This window comes from Orcinus orca, chromosome 5, assembly GCF_937001465.1.
Source record: "Orcinus orca chromosome 5, mOrcOrc1.1, whole genome shotgun sequence".
Lineage (NCBI taxonomy): Eukaryota > Metazoa > Chordata > Mammalia > Artiodactyla > Delphinidae > Orcinus > Orcinus orca.
Genome location: NC_064563.1, coordinates 34,433,008 through 34,454,547, shown reverse-complemented (window position 1 = coordinate 34,454,547; position 21,540 = coordinate 34,433,008). Strand labels below are relative to the sequence as shown.

The window sequence follows — 21,540 nt, the reverse complement described above, 5'->3', positions numbered from 1 at the left end:
TCTCACTTGCCAATGATCCTTTGAAGAAACAGATCTGCTCTAAAGCTAACATTTATAATCTACTGGAACAAAGGAAATCTGAACAGCAGTTGTTTATCAGAAAAAAGAATGAGCCAAAATACTTCAGAAAAGAAACTAGAGAAAATATGAATATTTGAATAAGCTAAGAAATAAACATTTTTGGTAATCTTCCCTTACTTGGAAACAAATGGCAATTGCAAAGAGGCAGCTGCTGAGTAAAGCCACTTCCTTTTGGAACACAGTACAGATTTAAAGTGAATACACTTGCCTACAGCCAAATAGGCTTTTAATTCCTCTGAAATTACCAGAAGTGCTGCATTTCTCATAGAAACCCCACTCTGCAGGCGATACAGCAGGCTGAGCCCCAGGGCTGCTGTAGGAACTCTGGACAAGTTCCCTGCAGACCCTCCTGACAATGATGAATTCCTGAAACCAGATATCAGCTATGGGATGGGAGTGAGTGGGGATTGTATTCTGCTACATTTTGGTATATTTTTGCCTTTCAGCTATCTAAAATATCTACTGACACTTAACAGATGCAGTTGCATGTTTTTTTCTGGATATTGGAGAATGTTCTGGAATACAGAAGAAACTAATTATTTCTTAAAGCCACCAGTAGTCTTTTTTTTTTTCTTTTTGAGTGTGTGGCCTTGTGAAAGACAAGCAACACCAGAGTTCTCATCCCATCTGGAAATGCAATTAACCCATCACATTTACCAACCACTCACTAAGGCAGTGTGACACAATGTCATGAATAAGACACAGCTCCAGCCTCTGAGAAGACCACAACCTGTTTGGCAAGATAAAACAGAATCACGTATACACTGGAGAACACTATTATCAAAAGCTCTGATGTGTTAAAACTAATGTTAAAATATCTACAATGTGAAGTGAAATACCAAGAAGCCTGGAGATCTCTGGAAGCAAATACCTCATCTTCTGGCAATTCTTAAAAAGCAAGAACTACAAAGTGCTGGAGCCTGGGAGCCATGGCCCTCCTTCTGAAAGTTCCTGATTGCATCCCAGAGCCAACATGATCAGGTGAAGAACTCTCCAACATGTCTCTCCTAGCCCCTTGGATGATTTTCCCATTTCAAAAAAATACACACACACACACCCAGATGCTTATCTATGCACAGACTATCTTTAGAAGGGGAGACTAGAATCAGGTAACAGTGGTTGCCAATGGAAGGGGAACTAGGTGGCTAGATTGCTTGGGGATGGTACTAGGAAGGTGTAGGGGATTTATTTTTCACTGTATACCCCTATGCCTTTTGCATTTTGTACCATATGCATAAATGAAATACTCAAAAGATTAACTTTTAGGGCTTCCCTGGTGGCGCAGTGGTTGAGTCCGACTGCCGATGCAGGGGACACGGGTTAGTGCCCCGGTCCAGGAAGATCCCACATGCCGCGAGCGGCTGCGCCCATGAGCCATGGCCGCTGAGACTGCGCATCCGGAGCCTGTGCTCCACAACGAGAGAGGCCACAACAGTGAGAGGCCCGCGTACGGCAAAAACAAAAACAAAAAAAAGATTAACTTTTAAAATAGACAAACTTCAATTAAACAACTGTGCTAAAATCACCGAAGAGATTATGACCTAAAACTGGAATTAGGAGCTGCAACGGAAGCCGAACCTGAAATTAGATTTAACGTACACACGTTCCTTAGTTTTTTACTATAAAACATTTTAAGATATAACATGATTAGCACTTTCCTCTAAATTCTTACACCTGCTACAGATGAACTGTGAGATAAGTTCAGCTATATATTCAAACTATGAATTCCATTCATTTTTCCAAATTTATAACTTTATTCAGAGTGAAATATCTGGAAAATCCCAGGTGTGCAACTAGTTTGTCAACTAGCTTGTCAAGTGTACCCAACCTATGTTTTCACATTTCTAGATACAGGAATCCACCACTCCTAAAGCAGCACATTCTAACTTTGAAAAGCTCTAACTGTTCAGAAGTTCCCCATTTGTTGAGCTGTGCCCTGTGGCTTCTACCTGTGCATCTCTTCCATAGTCAGTTAAGGAATACCTGTAACTAACTACCAGGTGCTACACCAGGCACAAGGGACTCAGAAAAGGACAAAAGAGGTGCCTACCCTTAACATGCTCAGCACCTTGGAAGGAGACAGACAAGAAAATCAACTACTAAAATATTCTTAGAGTATGATAAGGGCTATGAGGGAGGAAAGAGAAGGTCACTGTGGGTACAGAAAAGGGCACCTGACATAGATGAAATAGAGGTGACACCAAGTGTAAGTTTTGAGATAAAAAGAGTTAATGAGGTAAAGAATGAGGAAAGGGCATTTCTAGCAGAGCAAACAGCAGCAATGTGACAGGGTACAGGGCATTCCAGAAATTGCCAGACCCCCCCCCCCCAAAAAAAATGGCAGTAAACAATTAGCAGGAGGGCAGGCAGAAAAAGAAAAGGCAGGGATGAGATCATGAAGGCTCCCTAAGAAATAGAACTTTATTCTGATGGCAACCGAGAGCCCTAGGACAGCTTTGCGGGGGGTACAGCAAGAGGTCAGTCCAGAGGCAAGACCAGTTAGCAGACTATTTCTGTATCTAGTTAAGAAACAATGAAAGCCCAAACTAAGGATGAGGCATTAGTCTCGAGAGAGGTAGGAAACGAATTTAAGGTGTAATTATGAGCGAGAATAATCTGGACTGGGAAGGTGAAGGAGGAGTCTAGGATCCCTTCTAGGCTTCTGGCCTCGACGTGTAAATAAATGTGATGGCCTCCAACAAGTCAGGGAGCTTCTGCCTTATGAGGACTATCATAACAGCAAGAGCAGTCCAAATGTGCATTAATGATGGTATTTAATACCCGCCACAGAAGTAGTTTAGAAATGATGCTCTACAAGATAATGTGAAGAACATGAAAGTACAAAAGAGCTATACCAAGGCTCCTGCTAATCCAAAATGTACCCACGCCAACACTGCTTCCCGTTCAAACATATATATTCATCTGAGCCCCTTCTTCTATCTGCTCTCCTCCACTCCAATTTCCTCCTTGTGACAGGCTCCTAAAACTCCTCAGGCACCCACTATCAGCAGTCAGACCCCTGAAACTCACTCCAAATGAAAAAAAAAAAAAAATTAGTGTATATTTTTAAAAATGAATGAAAATAGAATGTTTAATTCTGTTCAATTCTAACTGCCACATCCCACACTGCCTTTTTATTCATAAGTCACTACTCATACACTTGCCCAGAAAATATTCTCATGGTATATCAGCATTTTTTTCCCCAAGTGGGCCCAGAAACAATCACATCCTATTCAAAGTCAGCAGCTTACCCAGAATAGAATCTCTACTATTTCATTAGATTTTTCACTATTTTAAAATATATGTATTTTTTGTTTTCGTATTCATCAACATTAAAGATAGGAAAAGTAACAAAGGACTAACCATCAATTTTTTGAAGAATATAAAAAGCTTCTCTGCCTGAAAGATTCACAGAAACAATGGATCTCAGAGTTGCAAAGGAACTTAAATTTTAAGACTGCCACTCCACAATGTTTAAATTCCTTCTACAGCACTACCACCAAATGGCTACCCAGTGCAGATCACCTCTTCCAGTGAGAGGAAACAATCACACTGGCTAAAAGTGAAACCTAGTTCTAAACACAGGTGCAAAAATTAGTGGTTGAAAGGGTGTTGCGTTATGGGATTTTAATATATAATTTCAAATTATTTCCCCACGATTACCTGTTCATTATAAAGGAGAGAACTTTACAGTGGAGAAACCTGGTGAACTGTGTGATCACAGTTAACATCAACAGTAAGGGGACAAATTGACATCGTGTGCACTGTGGAGGACAGCAATGCTGTAGTGTTACCACCAAGGAGACATTCCGGAATCTAACCATAAGGAAACCTCAGAAACTCAAAATGAGGGACAGTCCACTGGCCTGTATGTTCCTAAATGTCAAAGTCAAGAAACACAAAGAAAGGCCACAGGAGAAAAAAGGGCTATAAAGAACATGATTGGGATAACTGATGAAATATGAGTTCTGTAGATTAGATAATAGTATTGTTTTAATATTAAGTTCCTAACCCTGTTCTTAGAAAATATACACTGATATATTTAGGAGTAAAGGGACACAATGCATGCAATTCACTTGCACACAGTTCAACGGAAAAAAGTATGTGTGCATGAGTGTGGGGAGAATGAGCGAATGAATGATAAAGTAAGTAAATGGAGCAAACCAGTAACAATTAATGAACCTGGGTAAAGGATACTCTTTGAGAATTCTTTGTACTGTTCTTATAATTTTCTCTATGTTTGAAATTATATCAAAATTAAAAGTTACCCACCCAAAATAATAATGTCACACAATGTTATATAAGAATACTGAAAAATGTGATAGCTGTTTCATTGAAGAGTCCAGGTGTCTACCCATTCAAACTAACAGACCTTAGATTAAAATGTCTCAGGTGAACCTTTTCTGAACTACCTATATGACTTATGCTGGCACTTCAGTATATCCAAGTTACCATCTACCATATGTTCTTAGTTCACATGAAATTTCTCTCTCTGTTTTTGCAGATTTCACCCTAAAGAGATCTATCCACTCCTAAAAGAACACCCCCCTATTTGGATACCCCAAGGCAATAATGTTGGACAGTTGAGGTGCTCTAGACAGCAAGGCACATATGCTTTACCCAGGATCCAAGCTAATTCAACTTTAATCACAGCATTCCTGCAGCTACGTTTTAATGCATGTATGTGTATGTGTGTACGTTTCTCTAATGTACATGTGAGTATATATAATAATGTGGATATATGCATATTTATATAATCATTTTTACTTATCTGACTGGCAAACAAATATACTTAAATATTTAGCATTAAATGGTGAACTGAAAGAAGCACTCTTATTCACTTTGTAAGGAATGTTGGCTTATTGGTACCATCTTAAGAGAGGGAAGGGAGAACGAATTTGGTGATATCAATCAAAATTTTAATCATGCAGAGTCTCTGACCCAGTCATTTCACTTCCTGGTCACAACGTACTACTCAGAAATAATGCCAAAAGTACACAAAAATTTCTTAACAAATTAAGATGTTCTTAATGTATACATACATACTCATAAACATTCACACACATACATATTTTTTGTTTCTATATTCATCAATAATAAAGTTAGAAACAGTAACAAAAGATGAACTACCAATTGTTTTTACCATGGATTTTGCCTGCCAAATGAAGTGAAGAAACTATTTGTAATAGTGAAAGGAAACATTGTTTGAAACAGTAAAATGCTATTAAAAATCCATGCATCGGGCTTCCCTGGTGGCGCAGTGGTTGAGAGTCTGCCTGCTGATGCAGGGGACATGGGTTTGTGCCCCGGTCCGGGAAGATCCCACATGCCGCGGAGCAGCTGGGCCCGTGAGCCATGGCCGCTGAGCCTGTGCGTCCGGAGCCTGTGCTCCGCAACGGGAGAGGCCACAACAGTGAGAGGCCCGCGTACCGCAAAAAAAAAAAAAAAAAAAAATCCATGCATCAATGAGACACTTAACAAATAACAATACATCGTACATCCATATGATATCATATTATAAAGCCATTAAAGAGACTGCGTTAAATCTGAAAGTACAGAAATGGAATGATGCCAAGACATAGTATCAGGTAGGGGGGAAACACTGTACAACACATGTGTTAGAAAATCCCCTTTTTGTTTAAAAAGGAAAAAGAAATGAGCTTTGAAGTATACCAAATTATAAACAATGATTACTTCTTGGTACAGAGGTACAAAGTCTTAACAGTTCTTAAAACAATTCTATAATATTTGAATTTTCCCAATAACTATTATTGTTTTCTAAGTAGACAAAAAAAGATCTATATTAAAGTGATCAAACTTAAATGACCTGCAACAAATATAAGGACAAATACCACTTTATAATAATTTTAAAATAAACTGTACAGTAGGTATTCTTATTTGTTTTTAGTAGCAAAAACTATTTTTATTTCCCAAATAAAACACTACTCAGAAGCTTATATATAATGGTGCCAAAAGAAACTGAAGTTGATCGGGGGAGGTGGGCTCTACATTCAGCCTCTCACTCTCTGACCTAAGAGAAAACTTATCATGTTAGAGAAGCCCAGACAGAAGAAATGTGAAGAATTCAGCAACAAGCAAACCAGGCAAGAGGTTCGTCATAGTTACACACAGGTGCTTACGTCTGCTGTACCTGACTTTTACCACTTCTCCATAAATGGGAGAACTATATCCAATACCTCAAACATGTCTGAAACACCTAACTTACAAATTCCCCCACCCCTCACTCATATCACTTCATCATAACAGTAACAGCATAGTCATTAACAGGTCCAGCTGTCCCCTCTTCAAGCTAGAGCTACATCCCTATTTGAAAAGCTTGAAAAGATGTAAGTGTTCTGCCATAAGCTAGTCACATAAATGATGACTACCTTCATTTTCAAGGATTTGAGAAAGTCTAGAGGACTAGGCTCAAGATTTAAAATAGAAATCTGAAAAGATCCAGTACTGCTACAGCCCACCACCCACTGACCCCCTTGTGTGGTTGGCAGCCCATTCCTCAGATACAGTCCTTGCCTCAGCCTCTGGGCCTGGGTGGTCCTGTCTTGGCATCTTTGGTTGACCGCTCTCTTACCTTGGACTTTGCATGCCAAGTGAAGTGCAGGAAATTTGTCTCGCTGGGTACTAACAGGTTAAAGGATAGGGCGTAGTGACTAATAAGATCATTTCTCACATAATAAAGTTCTGCATCAAGACCTAGAAAAAAAATAGGGAAAAAAATTAAACGCCCATAATACCCTCAAAAGCATTAACCATCAGTATTTCAAATACTGATTATTATAAAAATAACACTGATGTACAAATGCACATCACAAACATATCCCACATGTGCTGCCTTACAAAGTAGGAAGAACACAGGATTTCATCATCGCCAACAAGGATTAAGAAACTGAGACTCAGGACAATTAAGTGGTCCTCCAGCTAAGCACAGGGGTGCTGGAGCCACAACTCTGGGAGCCACGCTGTCTTCCGAGAACCACCAATGTGATACACTTCCTTTTGGAAACAGACCTTCTCAGAGAAATGCCTACAAGCAAAAGCCCCTTAACCCCACAAAACTGATGAGGATTTAGGAAGAGAGATGGGCACCTGGGTGAAAATATTAATGTGAACCAAGGCCTCAAGACCCCAGCCAGAGATGACCTCGGCTTCTGTCAGTACGACGCACTGGCTGCTTGGACGGCATGTTACCAAGGTACACTCACACCACTGCCACACAGACACACGTCCTCTTCCCAATCTGAACTACAAGGTGGAGAACACCATACTTCTTGTATTCTTGGGACAGTCCTCTGCACAAAGCAGATGCTCAGTAAACACTTGTTAGACAAGTTAGAACTGCAGATAAAAAGAGAAATAATCGAGATGCCTGAGAAATGTTGGAGATTTCAAATCTCACTCATTGCCATATCACTTTCTTGCCCAAGGTCACATCCAACCTCAAACACACATCACATTTCTCAATTTTGTGATACCCCTTCTTAAAATAAAAATTTTAAAGGCAAAATTTAATCACCATCTTGAGTGGAAAACCAGTAATTATTGTGAAAAAATACAAGGTAACCAAAAAAAAAAATAATAAATCAATTAAAAGGAAAACAAAACATTACTAAATGCTAAATACTATGGCCTACACCAAGGCAGTGAGCCTGAGCCCAGCTCATTGCTTACAAAAAGGGAGGAAGGGGATAATAGCAAGTGTTTGAGAGAGGTAAAGAATCAGAGGTTTTCTCTATGATAACCCAAAAGAACTTTAAGAATGAAAGCAGGGAGTAAGTTCTCTCAATTGATTTACTGTTATTAAAAGTTGTGACCAGGTGTCCCTCTAGTAATGCATGACACATATTCCACACATAGGAGGGAAAAAGGTACAGGGGAGGCCAACTGAAATGTAAATTTCATACTTACTGAGCCTTATACCATGAGTCTAAAACACCTTGTGGTATACAAAGAGGTCAAGATGAGGCTCTCACACCTCCTAAGATACAGATAGAGAAATGAATAACTCTGCTATAGGCATTTCTCCTGTAAAATTAGTTTTCTCATTTCTGAACTGAATCTAATACAATCATTAATTCAGAAATGAGATTTGAGGCTTACATAGGGGAAAGTTGCTGCACTGGTTGAGCAGCGCTGCTTTATTGATCCTATAGAGGAAACCAAATGCAATGAGAGAAAGTTAGAGGTCTTCTGCAAAAGGCTCTCCCTGCCAGCAGAACAGGAAGTGCTAGCAAACAATTGGGGAGGGAGAACTGATGGGGCTGGAGAAAGGAGGGTAGGGGAAAGAAAGTAAGAAGGTGGGAGAGAGGTAGGAGGGAAATGCAACAAGAAAGCTGGGTACAAAGAAGGCCATCAGCAAACACAATAACTGTAAATAGCTTAAATTTTGCTTGTTTTTAAAAATTTTTTTTACTCTAGTCTAGATTGATGCTGTTCATAAGAGATATACAATACCTAGAACAAAATTTTAAAATATATGCCAGGTTAAAAGGGGGAGAAAAACAAAGAAGTAAATATGGCAATACTGACATGAGACAAATTAGAACTTAAGGTAGAAAGACTTTATATTAATAAATTCATTAATTAATATGAATTTATTAGTAAGAAAAAGTTCATATTCATAAAAACGTAAGATACAGTAGTACAACTAACAAACGAGCTTCAAATATAGAAAGCCAAAAAAAAAATCAAGAAGAAATAAATCCACAATCATAGTTGGAAACTAACATTCTTCAGAAAACAAAAGATCAAAACAGATAAAAATTTAGTGTGGACATATAATTTGAACAATGTAATTATGGGACATGAAACAAGGGAGGTTAATCATGAATTAGACCCATTACACTTTTTTTTTTTTTTTTTTTTTGCGGTATGCAGGCCTCTTATTGTTGTGGCCTCTCCCATTGAGGAGCACAGGCTCCGGACGCGCAGGCCCAGCCACCATGGCTCACGGGCCCAGCCGCTCCGCGGCATGTGGGATCCTCCCGGACCAGGGCACGAACCCGTGTCCCCTGCATCGGCAGGCGGACTCTCAACCACTGCGCCACCAGGGAAGCCCCCATTACACATTTTACAAAATGGATTCTAACTTGAAATAATGCAGGCTACCTTCTCTGATCAAATACCACAATACAGAAATTAACCATAAGGATAAAGTCAAAAGATGATTACTTGAAAAGATTAGTAGGGACTTCCCTGGTGGTCCAGTGGTTAAGAGTACGATGCGGACTTCCAATGCAGGAGACTCGGGTTTGATCCCTGGCTGGGGAACTAAGATCCCACACACTGCACGGTAACTAAGCCCGCGCCCAACAACTACAGAGCCCGTGTTCCCCAACTGCAGAGCCCACGTGCTCTGGAGCCCATGAGCCACAACTAGAGAGAAGCCGGCACACCGCAACGAAGAGGCTGCGCACCGCAACAAAGGATCCCGCATGCCACAACTGAGACCTGACGCAGCCATAAATAAATAAATAAATAGATAGATAAATAAATAAGAAAAAAAGGAGACACAGACTAACAATATTTAGGAAGAGGCAACGTTACTACAAGTCCTATAGATGTTAAAAAAAGAATATTATGAACAACCTAATGACAATTTCAGTAATTTAGGTAAGATTAAAAAAATCCTTGAATTTACCAAAACTGACAAGAAGAAATTAAAAATCCAAATAATTAAAAATCTTCCCTCAAAGCTCCAGGTCCAGATGAATTCTACCAAAACATTTAAGGAAGATATACTACCAATCTTGCACAAACTCTTTCAGAAAACAGTCAAAGAACTTCCTAACTCATTTCATGTTACACTGATATTAAAACCTGACTAAAACATCGTAAGAAAATTAGACTGACTTCCCTCGTGAACATAGACACATTCTCCATCAAACATTAGCAAACTGAGTCCAGCAATATAGAAAAAGGTTAATACATCATGACCAAGTGTTTATAAAAGGTAAACCTTTAAAAATCAATATAATTAAACACATTAATGAATAAAAGGCAAAAACCCAGATCATCTCAATAGATGCAGAAAATGCATTTGGTAAAATTCAAAGCCTAATAATGATTAAAAAAAAACTGGGCAAACTAGGAAGAGAAGTAAATCTTCTCAGTCTGGTAAAGAGTATCTACAAAAACACTATAGCTAACATCATACTCAATGGTGAATTTAAATTCTTATTTCTAAGATCAGAAACAAGACAAGGATGTCCACTTCCAACACTTCTATTCAACCTTGCGCTGGAGGTCATAGCCAATTTATATGACAAAAAGTATAAAAGTTAGAGAGGATGAACTATAGCTCATTATTCACAGATGATAGGATTACATGTGCAGAGAAAACACTATGAAATCTATTATTAATAAAATACTACTAAAACCAATTCATGAATTTAGCAAAGCCTCAGAATACAAGGCCAATATTCAAAAAATTACTTGTATCTCTATATACTAGCAACAATTGGAAAATAAAATTTAAAAATCAATAACATAAAAGAAAACAGTTTCTAGAAATAATTCTAACTAAAGATAAGACCTCTTTACTTGGAAACTACAGAAGATGACAGAAAAATTAGAGATGACCTAAGTAAGTGGAGAGATACCATTCTCTTAGATAAGCCTCAACACTGTTAAGATGTCAAGTTTCTTAAATTGATCTATAGCTTTAAAGTAATCCTAATCAAAATCCTAACAGATTTTCTGAAGAAACAAATTAACTCTAAAATGAAATTTAAATGCCAAAATAATCTTGAAGAAAAAAGAAAAAGACAACGTTGGAAGACTCACACTACCTCATAGGTAATGTAAGGATTCCAGTTATCATCCTATTTCACAACAGGATGAAGAACTAGAGTAATCAAGACAGTGTGGTATTGGTATAAGGATAGATATATCAATGGAACAAAACAGAATCCAAAACTAAACCCACAAGGGTCAATGGAATTTCAACAAAGGCACAATGGCAATTCAATTAAAGTGATGCTAAACCAAATGGATAAAGGTATGGGGGGAAAAATCTTGAGCCCTATCTTACATATCACATATTACAAAACCTGATCGGAAATTGATTACAGACCTAAATGTAAAGGCTAAAACTATAAAGCTTCTAGAAGAAAATGATTATTTTCACAACCTGGGTTAAGCAAAGATTTCTTGGACTGGCCACATAAACCACGAACCCAAAGAGAAAAAATTGATGAATTGGTCATCATTAAAATTAAAAACTTCTGCTCCTTAAAAGATACTAAGAAAATGAAATTCAAGTCACAAACTGGGAGAAAATATTCACAACTCATACACCTAAAAGGACTTGTTTCTAGAATAAAGATCTCTTATGAACCAAAACTAAAAAGACAACCCAATTAAATAAAATAGGCAAAAGATGTGAACATACATTTTGTAAGAAAAGATATGTAAATAGACAATGAGCATATGAAAAGGTGCTAAACATTATTAGTTATCAGCGAAATACAAACTAAAACCACAATGAGATACCATTTCCACTCACAAGAATGACTAAATGTTGGCAACGATGTGGAGCAACTGCAACTCTCATACATTGCTGGGAAGGTAAAAACGTTCAACTACTTTGGAAAACAGGCAGTTTCTTATAAAGTTAAGCATATGCCTACTCAGACCCAGTAATTCCACTCCTAGGTAATTATCCAAAAGAAATAAAAACATATGATTCCACAAAAAAACTCGTATGTGAACATTGATAACACTTTTATTCAGAATAGCCAAAACTGGAAACAACACAAATGTTCATCAGCAGATGAATGAATAACCAATTGAGTATATTCATACAATGGAATACTACTCAGCAATGAAAATAAACTGTTGAGACTCTGTAACAAAAGGGATGAATCTCACAGACAATATGAGTCAAAGAAGCTGTACACAGAGTACATCCTATATGATTCCATTTATATAACGTTCTAGAGCAGGCAAAATTAATCTGTGGTGACAGAAATCAGATTAGTGTGGTTGCTTGGGAGGGGGCTGGGAGGGAGATTCGTGGACTGATTACAAAGGGAACCTCCTGGGGTGATGGAAATGTTCTGCATCTAATGGGGGCGGTGGTTACATAGGTGTATGCATTTTTCAAAACTCGACCAACTGTATCTGCACGTTTCATTGTATGTAAAGTTTACCTAAATTTTTTTAAAGAGTCAACAAGTTTTTACCTCTCTTTTCCAGTCTTAAAAAGCTTGCATACCACAGAATTTACTATCACCAACATAAAAAGTTTCAGAGAAAAAGAATTAATCTTAAGTGATCAACAACTTCCAAATTTAAATTTCAAACATCATTCACACGGAAATGAATTGTTCCTAATAAATTACAGTTATAAGGTTATTACTGGTAATAACAACCATGTGTAAATATTTAAATTTTCCAGACACAGTTCAAAGTGTCAAGAACATCTAGGAGTTCTGTAAATTCAACTCCACATAAAACTCCTTCCCAGTATCTTAGCTACCTCATTCACTGAGGATTCTGGAACCAGTTTATGAAATTTCTACACACCCTTATCCTGTGACTTATTATGGCAGACTCCCAATGTACCTGAGACCAACCCACTCTCAACCCAACCTTCAATGATCCTTTTATTCCTCAACTCCAACAACCTTCATCCATACCAAAGCAACCCATTTCTATGGACAGTGACAATATATAAATTGCTCTACCTCCAAAATCTTACACTGTAATTATCTCAATAGTTAGTAGCTCCTCAGCTCCTTCCCTTTATTGTTACAACAGCTGTTCTGTGGGCTCATAATATCGCCAGTGTCCATAATCCTCTTGTTTCTCCCATTTGATTATAGCAATTATTTCCTTATTTTCTTCTTACTGGCCTCAACGCCAATTACTGCAATTACTTTCTTACCAGTACCCTCAACTTTCTCCCACAGCCTATATCAAGACATGCATACCCTACCCTGAAAACAGCCAATCTTGAACTTGACTTGACACCCCTACTCCTTGTCTTCTCTGGTGCTATAACTGAATGCTGCATAATCCTGAATGAAGTCATTCCCACAAATGAGTCACTATAAAACCATGACTTCTATGCTCAACAAATAAAGTAATATACATAAGCTGTTGAAAGTTTGGAGCCCTGTGATCCATATCTTAATGACCACCAAAATAAACTGAAAATTTTAAATTCACTACCCTAGACTGAGGTATTGAAACAGTAATACAACTGTTAAACAGAGTTGCTGTTTCCTGACTAGATTTTGAAAGCAATTTATTTTGAAATAGCCATTCTTTTTTTTTTTTTTTCTTGCGGTACGCGGGCCTCTCACCACTGCGCCACCATGGAAGCCCTGAAATAGCTATTCTTTATTAACTCAGGTAGTTATTCCTAGTTTGGAAGGGTTTGAATTTCTTCAAAGAAGCCATTTTAATGGTTCAAATTTAATGGTTCAAATTAGGTTCAAATTTTCACCTATCAAATTAGCAAATACAGTCTGTTCTGTCATAAGACAGGTTCCTGAACACCAATTAGCTTATAAGTGGTTAGTAAATAAAATAACAATACCAGTACAACACAGAAATTGTGTCAGTTTACATTTGAATTTTCCCAGGCAAGGGGGACTGGAATAGCAGGTAAAGAATTATAACTTTCAGTGGAAAAGGAAAAGACCCTTACTCAACTCAGCTACCACCAGGCAGGAGCCCTCTCAGCCCTATTTTAAGAAAACTAAAAATAAGCACCTGCACGCAGGGCTCTCTCCTCAGAGGAGCACCACCAGTCTCTGCGTGGTTCCTGGACCTAGGAAGATGCACTTTCTCTTGTGTCCAACTCTATGGCAGCCCCAATGGCTTAGAAAGCTGCTCTCATCTGCACTATCTCAAAAACATGCAAGCCAGCGATTTCCACCCTATTATGTTTTAACATCTTTAATTCTCCTCTGAAGCAGCCTCAGCCACCCTAAGTGGTTTGACCAGGCTGTCCAAGTTATCTCATAAGGTACCAATTATGCTTTTGTTAGTAATTGGTTTGAAAACTGCAAAGGTCTTGAATGGTTTCCCCTTAACCTTATTCTTCCCATAAGTCCTGTTATTTTCAGTGACTTGGAAACCTTAAAGGGTTTTTTTTTTTAAATGTATTTGATGTTGTAACAGAAATGCTTATGTTCTTTAAATACAATACTGAATGTTAGGCAGTGTGCGGCAAGCAAGCAATTTGTGAACATATATCAATATTTTATAAATATTTATACTCTGACCCACTAAGTCCAATTTGAAAAATTCATCCTAAGGAAACCAAATATAGATCCAAATGTTTATGTATAAAGATATTAATCAAAATAAAATTTAAAAGTGAAGAAAAGTAACAATATAAACTACCAGCAACAGAGCAGTAATCAATAAACTATAATATATCCATAACAGAGAACAATAGTTTTCAACAATTTCTCTTTCTTTGGAGAAGGAGAGAGGTGGTACTCTAAGCCGTTACACCCCTTCAGTCAAATCTCTCCTGTTCATCCATGTGACATATTGAGCTTCCCCTTTGAAGACAGGTTTTAATGACTAAAAAAACACTGAAAAAGACTATGAAGCCATGAACAGGACTGTTACAAATAAATTTTAATAAATTGAGTTTTGCTTAGAATGTTACATTAAATAAGAACAGGCAAGATACAAACTATATACAGCAAAATTTTAATAATGTCTGGCATCTATAATAGTTCCCTTGCATAAAATAGGTGTTCAATAAATATTTGTCTGGTGAATTAAATGTACATGTATATGCAACCCTCAGTGTTCACAGCAGCACTATTTACAACAGCCAAGACATGGAAGCAACCTAAATGTTCATCAACAGATGAATGGATAAAGAAGATGTGGTATATATATACAATGGAATATTACCCAGCCATAAAAAAGAATGAAATAATGCCATTTGCAGCAACATGGATGGACCCAGAGATTATCATATTAAGTGAAGTAAGCCAGACAAAGACAAATATCATATAATATCACTCATATGTGATACAAATGAACTTATTTACAAAACAAATAGACTCAGACATAGAAAACAAACTTATGGTTACCACAGGGGATGGGGGGGTGGAGATAAATTAAGAATTTGGGATTAACATATACACACTACTATATATAAGATAAATAAACAACAAGGACCTATTGTATAGCATAGCAAACTACATTCAATATCTTGTAATAACCTATAATGGAAAAAGAATCTGAAAAAGAATACATATACATTCAGAATATATATTCAGTTATATATATAACTGAATCACTTTGCTATACACCTGAAACCAATACAACATTGTAAATTAACTATACTTCAATTTATAAAAAGGTTAAAAAAAAAGAGGACCTGCATTAAAAAAAAACCCTGTACATGCATACGTACAATGTGTGTGTTCCATTTCTCAAAAAAGAAAGGAAAGACCAAAAAATATGAAGTGATTGATTATAAATGGTGGCTTATGGGTTATGCTTTTATTCTTTTCTTAAATTTCCTATGAAAGTTAAGTTAAACTGGGAAAAATAAAAATTAGTTTTCAAAAACATGTTTAAAGAAATATGCATACAGCTACAGCAATGCACTGAACAAAAACCCAATTACTGCCTAGAGTAATTCATGAAGGCCAGTAAAAGCTAGAGAGAAAGCCCTCAAACAACAAATTTCAATTTTAAAAAATCACATTGGTAAAGATAATATCTTTGATATATCAAGATTAACACTAGTAATAATAATTTACTAATGACTAAAACACCTTCCTTCAACTTTCCCTTAAAATACCCAACCAAAAGGTAAAATCTGGCAAAGCACTACGAACTGAAAAGCTCATAGTGAAAAGTTCAAAGCTCAGAAAGAACTTCACCATGCAACAGTGACAATGGGGCTGAAAGGAGAAGAAAATCCCTGGACTACGCATGCTCACTGTCTGAATAAGGATAACATGGGAAATCCTGAAGACGACAGAGAAGGCAATAAAGCTATAGGTTTCAGGGAAATCAGAAGCGGGCCAAGAATTACATTCCCAGACAAATTCTCATCATATGTGAAGACAACAGATTCTCAAAAAATACACCGATTATATATCCTTCCCCAAAAAAGCTACTCCAAAACATACTGAAAGGTTAATAACACTTTTATTTCTAACGTGAGGTAATCATTTTACACTGAGGTTTACATAATACATAATAATTCAAGTATAATCATCATGAATATAACTCTAAATGAAATGTAAGGAGTCCAAAAAATTCCCCAAATATTAGAAATGCAAAGAGAACCCAATGTAAGTACAATCTTCCCAAAATAATAGAAATATGAAGAGAACCCAATGTAAGTATAATCATGGTACAAAACTGTCAGTCTATGACTGATCTTAGCATGTTGATACGTGTATCTCCATCCATAATTAATACGGCTGAGTGGACATGCAGACACACCAAGACCGTACTCTAAAGGAAATTCAATTCTTTCAAAGCATCAATAAGAGATTTAGAAAAAGTGATCAGCTATAATGAAAAGCACAGTCAATTTCATAAAGTAGAAAATGTATAGGCCACAATCTGACCACAGGTAAGAAGACAGAGAGTGAGGGAAAACATAACATAATAGATTGTGAAGTACCATCTATATCAAAGAGTTACCCATGTTCTAAGATTTCAACTACATAAAGAAAAATGAGAACATGGAAAAAAATACTGGAAAGATATTTACCAAAGACTGCCAATGCACGGTTAAATAACATATACTTTTCTTCTTCTTTATGGTCCTGTACACTTTCCAAATGGCCCATCAGTATGTTTTTACTCTGATAATCAGGAAATAAAATTAATAAAATAAAAAGAATTTTAAACAAATTGATTTTTAGAAAAAGATGAAATATGTAGAGACTATCATACATTTATTTCTGAATGTAATCTTTTTTCTTTCCTTCCCCATCACGCTCAAAACAATTTTTAAGTAAAAGTGAAAGACAATGAAGACAGAATCTAGATAATCTCCTTCTTTCTAATTGCTTCTAATTATTAGTGTTTCAAATATGACAATAACAATTAAATGCAATCTCAAAGCAGGGGTAGTAGACAGCAAGGCTTATCATTGTCTGGGAGTGGTGTGGTAGCCTCCACAGAGAAGTGGGCAGTGAGGAATGGTTAGAGAGGCAATGAGGGAAACAGTTTATTCAGTGATGCTATATTGAGCCAGCTGGGCACAAGACAGGAAAAGGGTAACTCTTTAAGAGACCAGGAAACAGAGCCTGGTAGAGGGGAGTGACTGAGAAAGTAGGTTGGGGTGTCCTGATCAGAACAAGGAAGTTCAAGGGCTGAGAAAAGGACCAAGTCCAAAGTGTCCATTTCAATGAGTGCCTTATTTAGAAAAGAGACCTGAGAACCAGGACACCAGCATGGTCAAAGGAGTAACAGCTGAGAAAAAAAAAAAAAAAAAAATCACAGTAGATTTTAATATCCTTTGGGATAAAGGGAGGGAAATAATGAAAGCAAGTCAGGGTATAGTCACTGAGGATCATCTTGCAACTGAGTGGCTGCAACAACTCTAATGGGTCAAAGGTCATACAAGTATCAATAAACCTCAATGATATCAAAACAGACAAGGATGCTGAGTCAGTGTCCTGGGGCAAAACAATCAAAAATCAAAGTAAGAAAGAAAGGATATAACGCATGATAAAAGCTGGTCCCTTAATAAACAATCCAAAAAGGAAATTAAGAAAACAACTCCATTTATAATAGCACGCAAAAGAATAAAATACCTAACAATAACTTTAAACAAGGAGATAAAAGGTTTATCCGCTGAAAACTACAAAACATTGCTAAAATTAAGGAAGACCTAAATAAATGGAAAGACATCCCATCTTCATGGATTGGAAGACTCACTATTACTAATGTTAAGGTCAAAATACTACCCAAATGGATATATCAGTGCAATCCCTATCAAAATTCTAACCCCTTTTTTTGCAGAAATGGAAAGGCAGATTCTCAAATTAATATGGAATTGCAAGTGGCCTCCAACAGCCTAAACAGTCTTGAAAAAGAACATAGTTGAGTCACACTTTCCAATTTCAAAACTTACCACAAAGCCACAGAAACCAAAACAGTGTGGTACTGGCATAGTGATAGACAGCTAAATTGATGAAATAGAACTGAGAGTGCACAAATAAGCCTATATATTCCTAGCCAACTGATTTTTTTAAAATAATTATTTATTTATTTATTTGGCTGCACTGGGTTTTAGTTGTGGCACACAGGATCTTCAGTTGCGGCATCTTTAGTTGAGCCGTGTGGGATCTTTTTTTTTTTTTTTTTTTAGTTGCGGCATGAAGGATCTAGTTCCCTGACCAGGGATTGAACCCCTGCATTGGGAGCGTGGAGCCTTAACCACTGGACCACCAGGCAAGTCCCTAGCCAACTGATTTCTGACAGGAGCGTCAAGACCACTTAATGGGGAAAGAACAGCCTCTTCAACAAATGGTGCTGGGACAACTGGATATCCACATGCAAAAAGAATGAAAATTAGACCCCCACCTCACACCATATACAAAAACTAATTCAAAATATATCAACAACAAAAATATAAGACCTAAAACTATAAAACTCTTAGAAGAAAACAGGGATAAATTTTCATGACCTTGGATTTAGCAATGGATCCTTAGATATGTCACTAAAAGCAAGAGCAACAGAAGAAAACTAGATAAACTGGACATCATAAAATTAGAACACTCCCTAACACCATACACAAAAATAAACTCAAAATGGATTAAAGACCTAAATGTAAGACCAGACACTGTAAAACTCTTAAAGGAAAGCATAGGAAGAACACTCTGTGACATAAATCACAGCAAGATCCTTTTTGACCCACCTCCTAGAGAAATGGAAATGAAAACAAAAGTAAACAAATGGGACCTAATGAAACTTCAAAGCTTTTGCACAGCATAAACATAAACATAAACAAGACGAAAAGACAACCTTCAGAATGGGAGAAAATATTTGCAAACAAAGCAACTGACAAGGGATTAATCTCCAAAATTTACAAGCAGCTCATGCAGCTCAATATCAAAAAAACAAACAACCCAATCCAAAAATGGGCAGAAGAACTAAATAGACATTTCTCCACAGAAGATATACAGATTGCCAACAAACACATGAAAGGATGCTCAACATCACTAATCATTAGAGAAATGCAAATCTACAATGAGGTATCACCTCACACCAGTCAGAATGGCCATCATCAAAAAATCTACAAACAGTAAATGCTGAAGAGGGTATGGAGAAAAGGGAACCCTCTTACACTGTTGGTGGGAATGTAAATTGATACAGCCACTATGGAGAACAGTATGGAGGTTCCTTAAAAAACTAAAAATAGAACTACCATATGCCCCAGCAATCCCACTACTGGGCATATACCCTGAGAAAACCATAATTCAAAGAGTCATGTACAACAATGTTCATTGCAGCTCTATTTACAATAGCCAGGACATGGAAGCAACCTCAGTATCCATCGACAGATGAATGGATAAAGAACATGCGGCACATAAATACAATGGAATATTACTCAGCCATAAAAAGAAACGAAATTGAGTTATTTGTAGTGAGGTGGATGGACCTAGAGTCTGTCATACAGAGTGAAGTAAGTCAGAAAGAAAAAAACAAATACCACATGCTAACACACATATATGGAATCTAAAAAACAAAAAAGAAAATGGTTATGAAGAACCTAGGGGCTGGACAGGAATAAAGACACAGACCTACTAGAGAATGGACTTGAGGACATGGGGAGGGGGAAGGGTAAGCTGGGACAAAGTGAGAGTGTGGCATGGACATATATACACTACCAAATGTAAAACAGATAGCTACTGGGAAGCAGCCACATAGCACAGGGAGATCAGCTTGGTGCTTTGCGACCACCTAGAGGGGTGGGATAGGGAGAGTGGGAGGGAGGGAGACGCAAGAGGGAAGAGAGATGGTGATATATGTATATGTATAGATGATTCACTTTGTTTTAAAGCAGAAACTAACACACCATTGTAAAGCAATTATACTCCAATAAAGATGTTAAAAAATTTTTAAAAACCCTACATATTGAAAGTCATTATCAAGGTGAAGACAACCTAGAAAATGGAGGAAAATATTGCAAGTTATGTATTTGATAAGGGTCTAGTATCCACAATATATAAAGAACTCTTACAACTCAACAACAGAAAGAATTTAAAAATGGGCAAGGGACTTGAAAAGACATTTCTCCAAAGAAGACACACAAATAGCCAACAAACACATGAACACCAGCAGTCATAAGGGAAATACAAATCAAAACCACAATGAGGTAAAACTTTATACTTACAAGGATAGCATTAATTAAAAAACAAACAAACAAGCAGAAAACAGCAAGTGTTAGCAAGGACATGGAAAAATTGGAACTTCTGTACATTGCTGGTGGGACTGTAAAACGGCTCAGCCACTGTAAAAAAGTTTGGTGGTTCCTCAAAAAGTTAAACATGGAATTACCACATGACCCACAATTCCACTCCTAGGTATATATCCAAAACTGAAAACAGGTACTCAAGTACTTAACACACATGTTCATAGAAGCATTATTCACAATAGTAAAGATGTGAAAACAGCCCAAATGTCCATCAACAGATGAATGAAGAAACAAACTGTGGTATATACATAGCAATGGAATACTATTCAGTCACAAAAAGGAGTGAAGTATTGATACATGCTACAATGTGAATGAACCCCCAAAACATTATGCTAAATAAAAGAAGCCAGATAGAAAAGGTCTCATATTGTATTAGTCCATTTATATAAAATATCCAGTATAGATAAATCCACAGAAATAGAAAACAAATTGGTGGTTGCCAGAGGCTGGGGGAAGAGGGAGGTGAGAAAAAACTGCTTAACGGGTGAGGAGTTTTACTCTGGAGCAATGGAAATATTTTGGAACTAGACAGGGTTGGTGGTCGCACAACATGGTATATGTACTCAATGTCACTGAATAATTTGTTCACTTTACAATGGTTAATTTTATGTCATGTGAATTTCACCCAATAAGTTATTATTTTTAAAGAAGAAAAGAAAAAAAGCTGACCCCTGCCCAATGAATGGGGAGGGAGTGTACTAAAACTGACTTCCAGTGACTAGAAAGTATTATGAGGAAAATATCACTCACAAGAAGAAAGCAGGTTTCAGTTAAGCTGAAGAGATAAAGCAGCAGTATGAAAGAGTCAGAGGAGACCTCAAAACAAAACTGGAGCTCTACAAGATAAAACTGAAAGGCCCAGCAGAACAGAGGACAGAGCGGGGGAACCAGAGTGGGTGGAAGGTAGAAAGGGGCTCTGCGGGAAAGCAGGCAGGAACAAGGGCAAACAGCCCTGGATTGAAGAGGTAGTATTTTGTTATTAGAATGTATAGAGGTTTTCTCTTCGAAAC

At 37.2% G+C, this 21,540-nt stretch overlaps 1 protein-coding gene across 4 annotated transcripts in view; it reads right to left on the bottom strand.

Annotated features, from left to right (window-relative positions):
* RYK (receptor like tyrosine kinase) overlaps positions 1-21,540 on the bottom strand; it is a 100,220-nt gene that overhangs the window by 63,445 nt on the left and 15,235 nt on the right. For 3 of the 4 annotated variants that reach the window (XR_004476407.2, XM_004278928.3, XM_033404064.2), the window contains exon 2: positions 6,674-6,795. The exons of the other annotated variant lie outside the window; for it this stretch is intronic. Coding sequence is in view for 2 of the 3 variants with exons in the window: in XM_004278928.3 (XP_004278976.1) it covers positions 6,674-6,795 (122 nt within the window). In the remaining variant the exon portion in view is untranslated. The remainder of the gene's footprint in view (positions 1-6,673; positions 6,796-21,540) is intronic. 4 annotated transcript variants of the gene reach the window in all.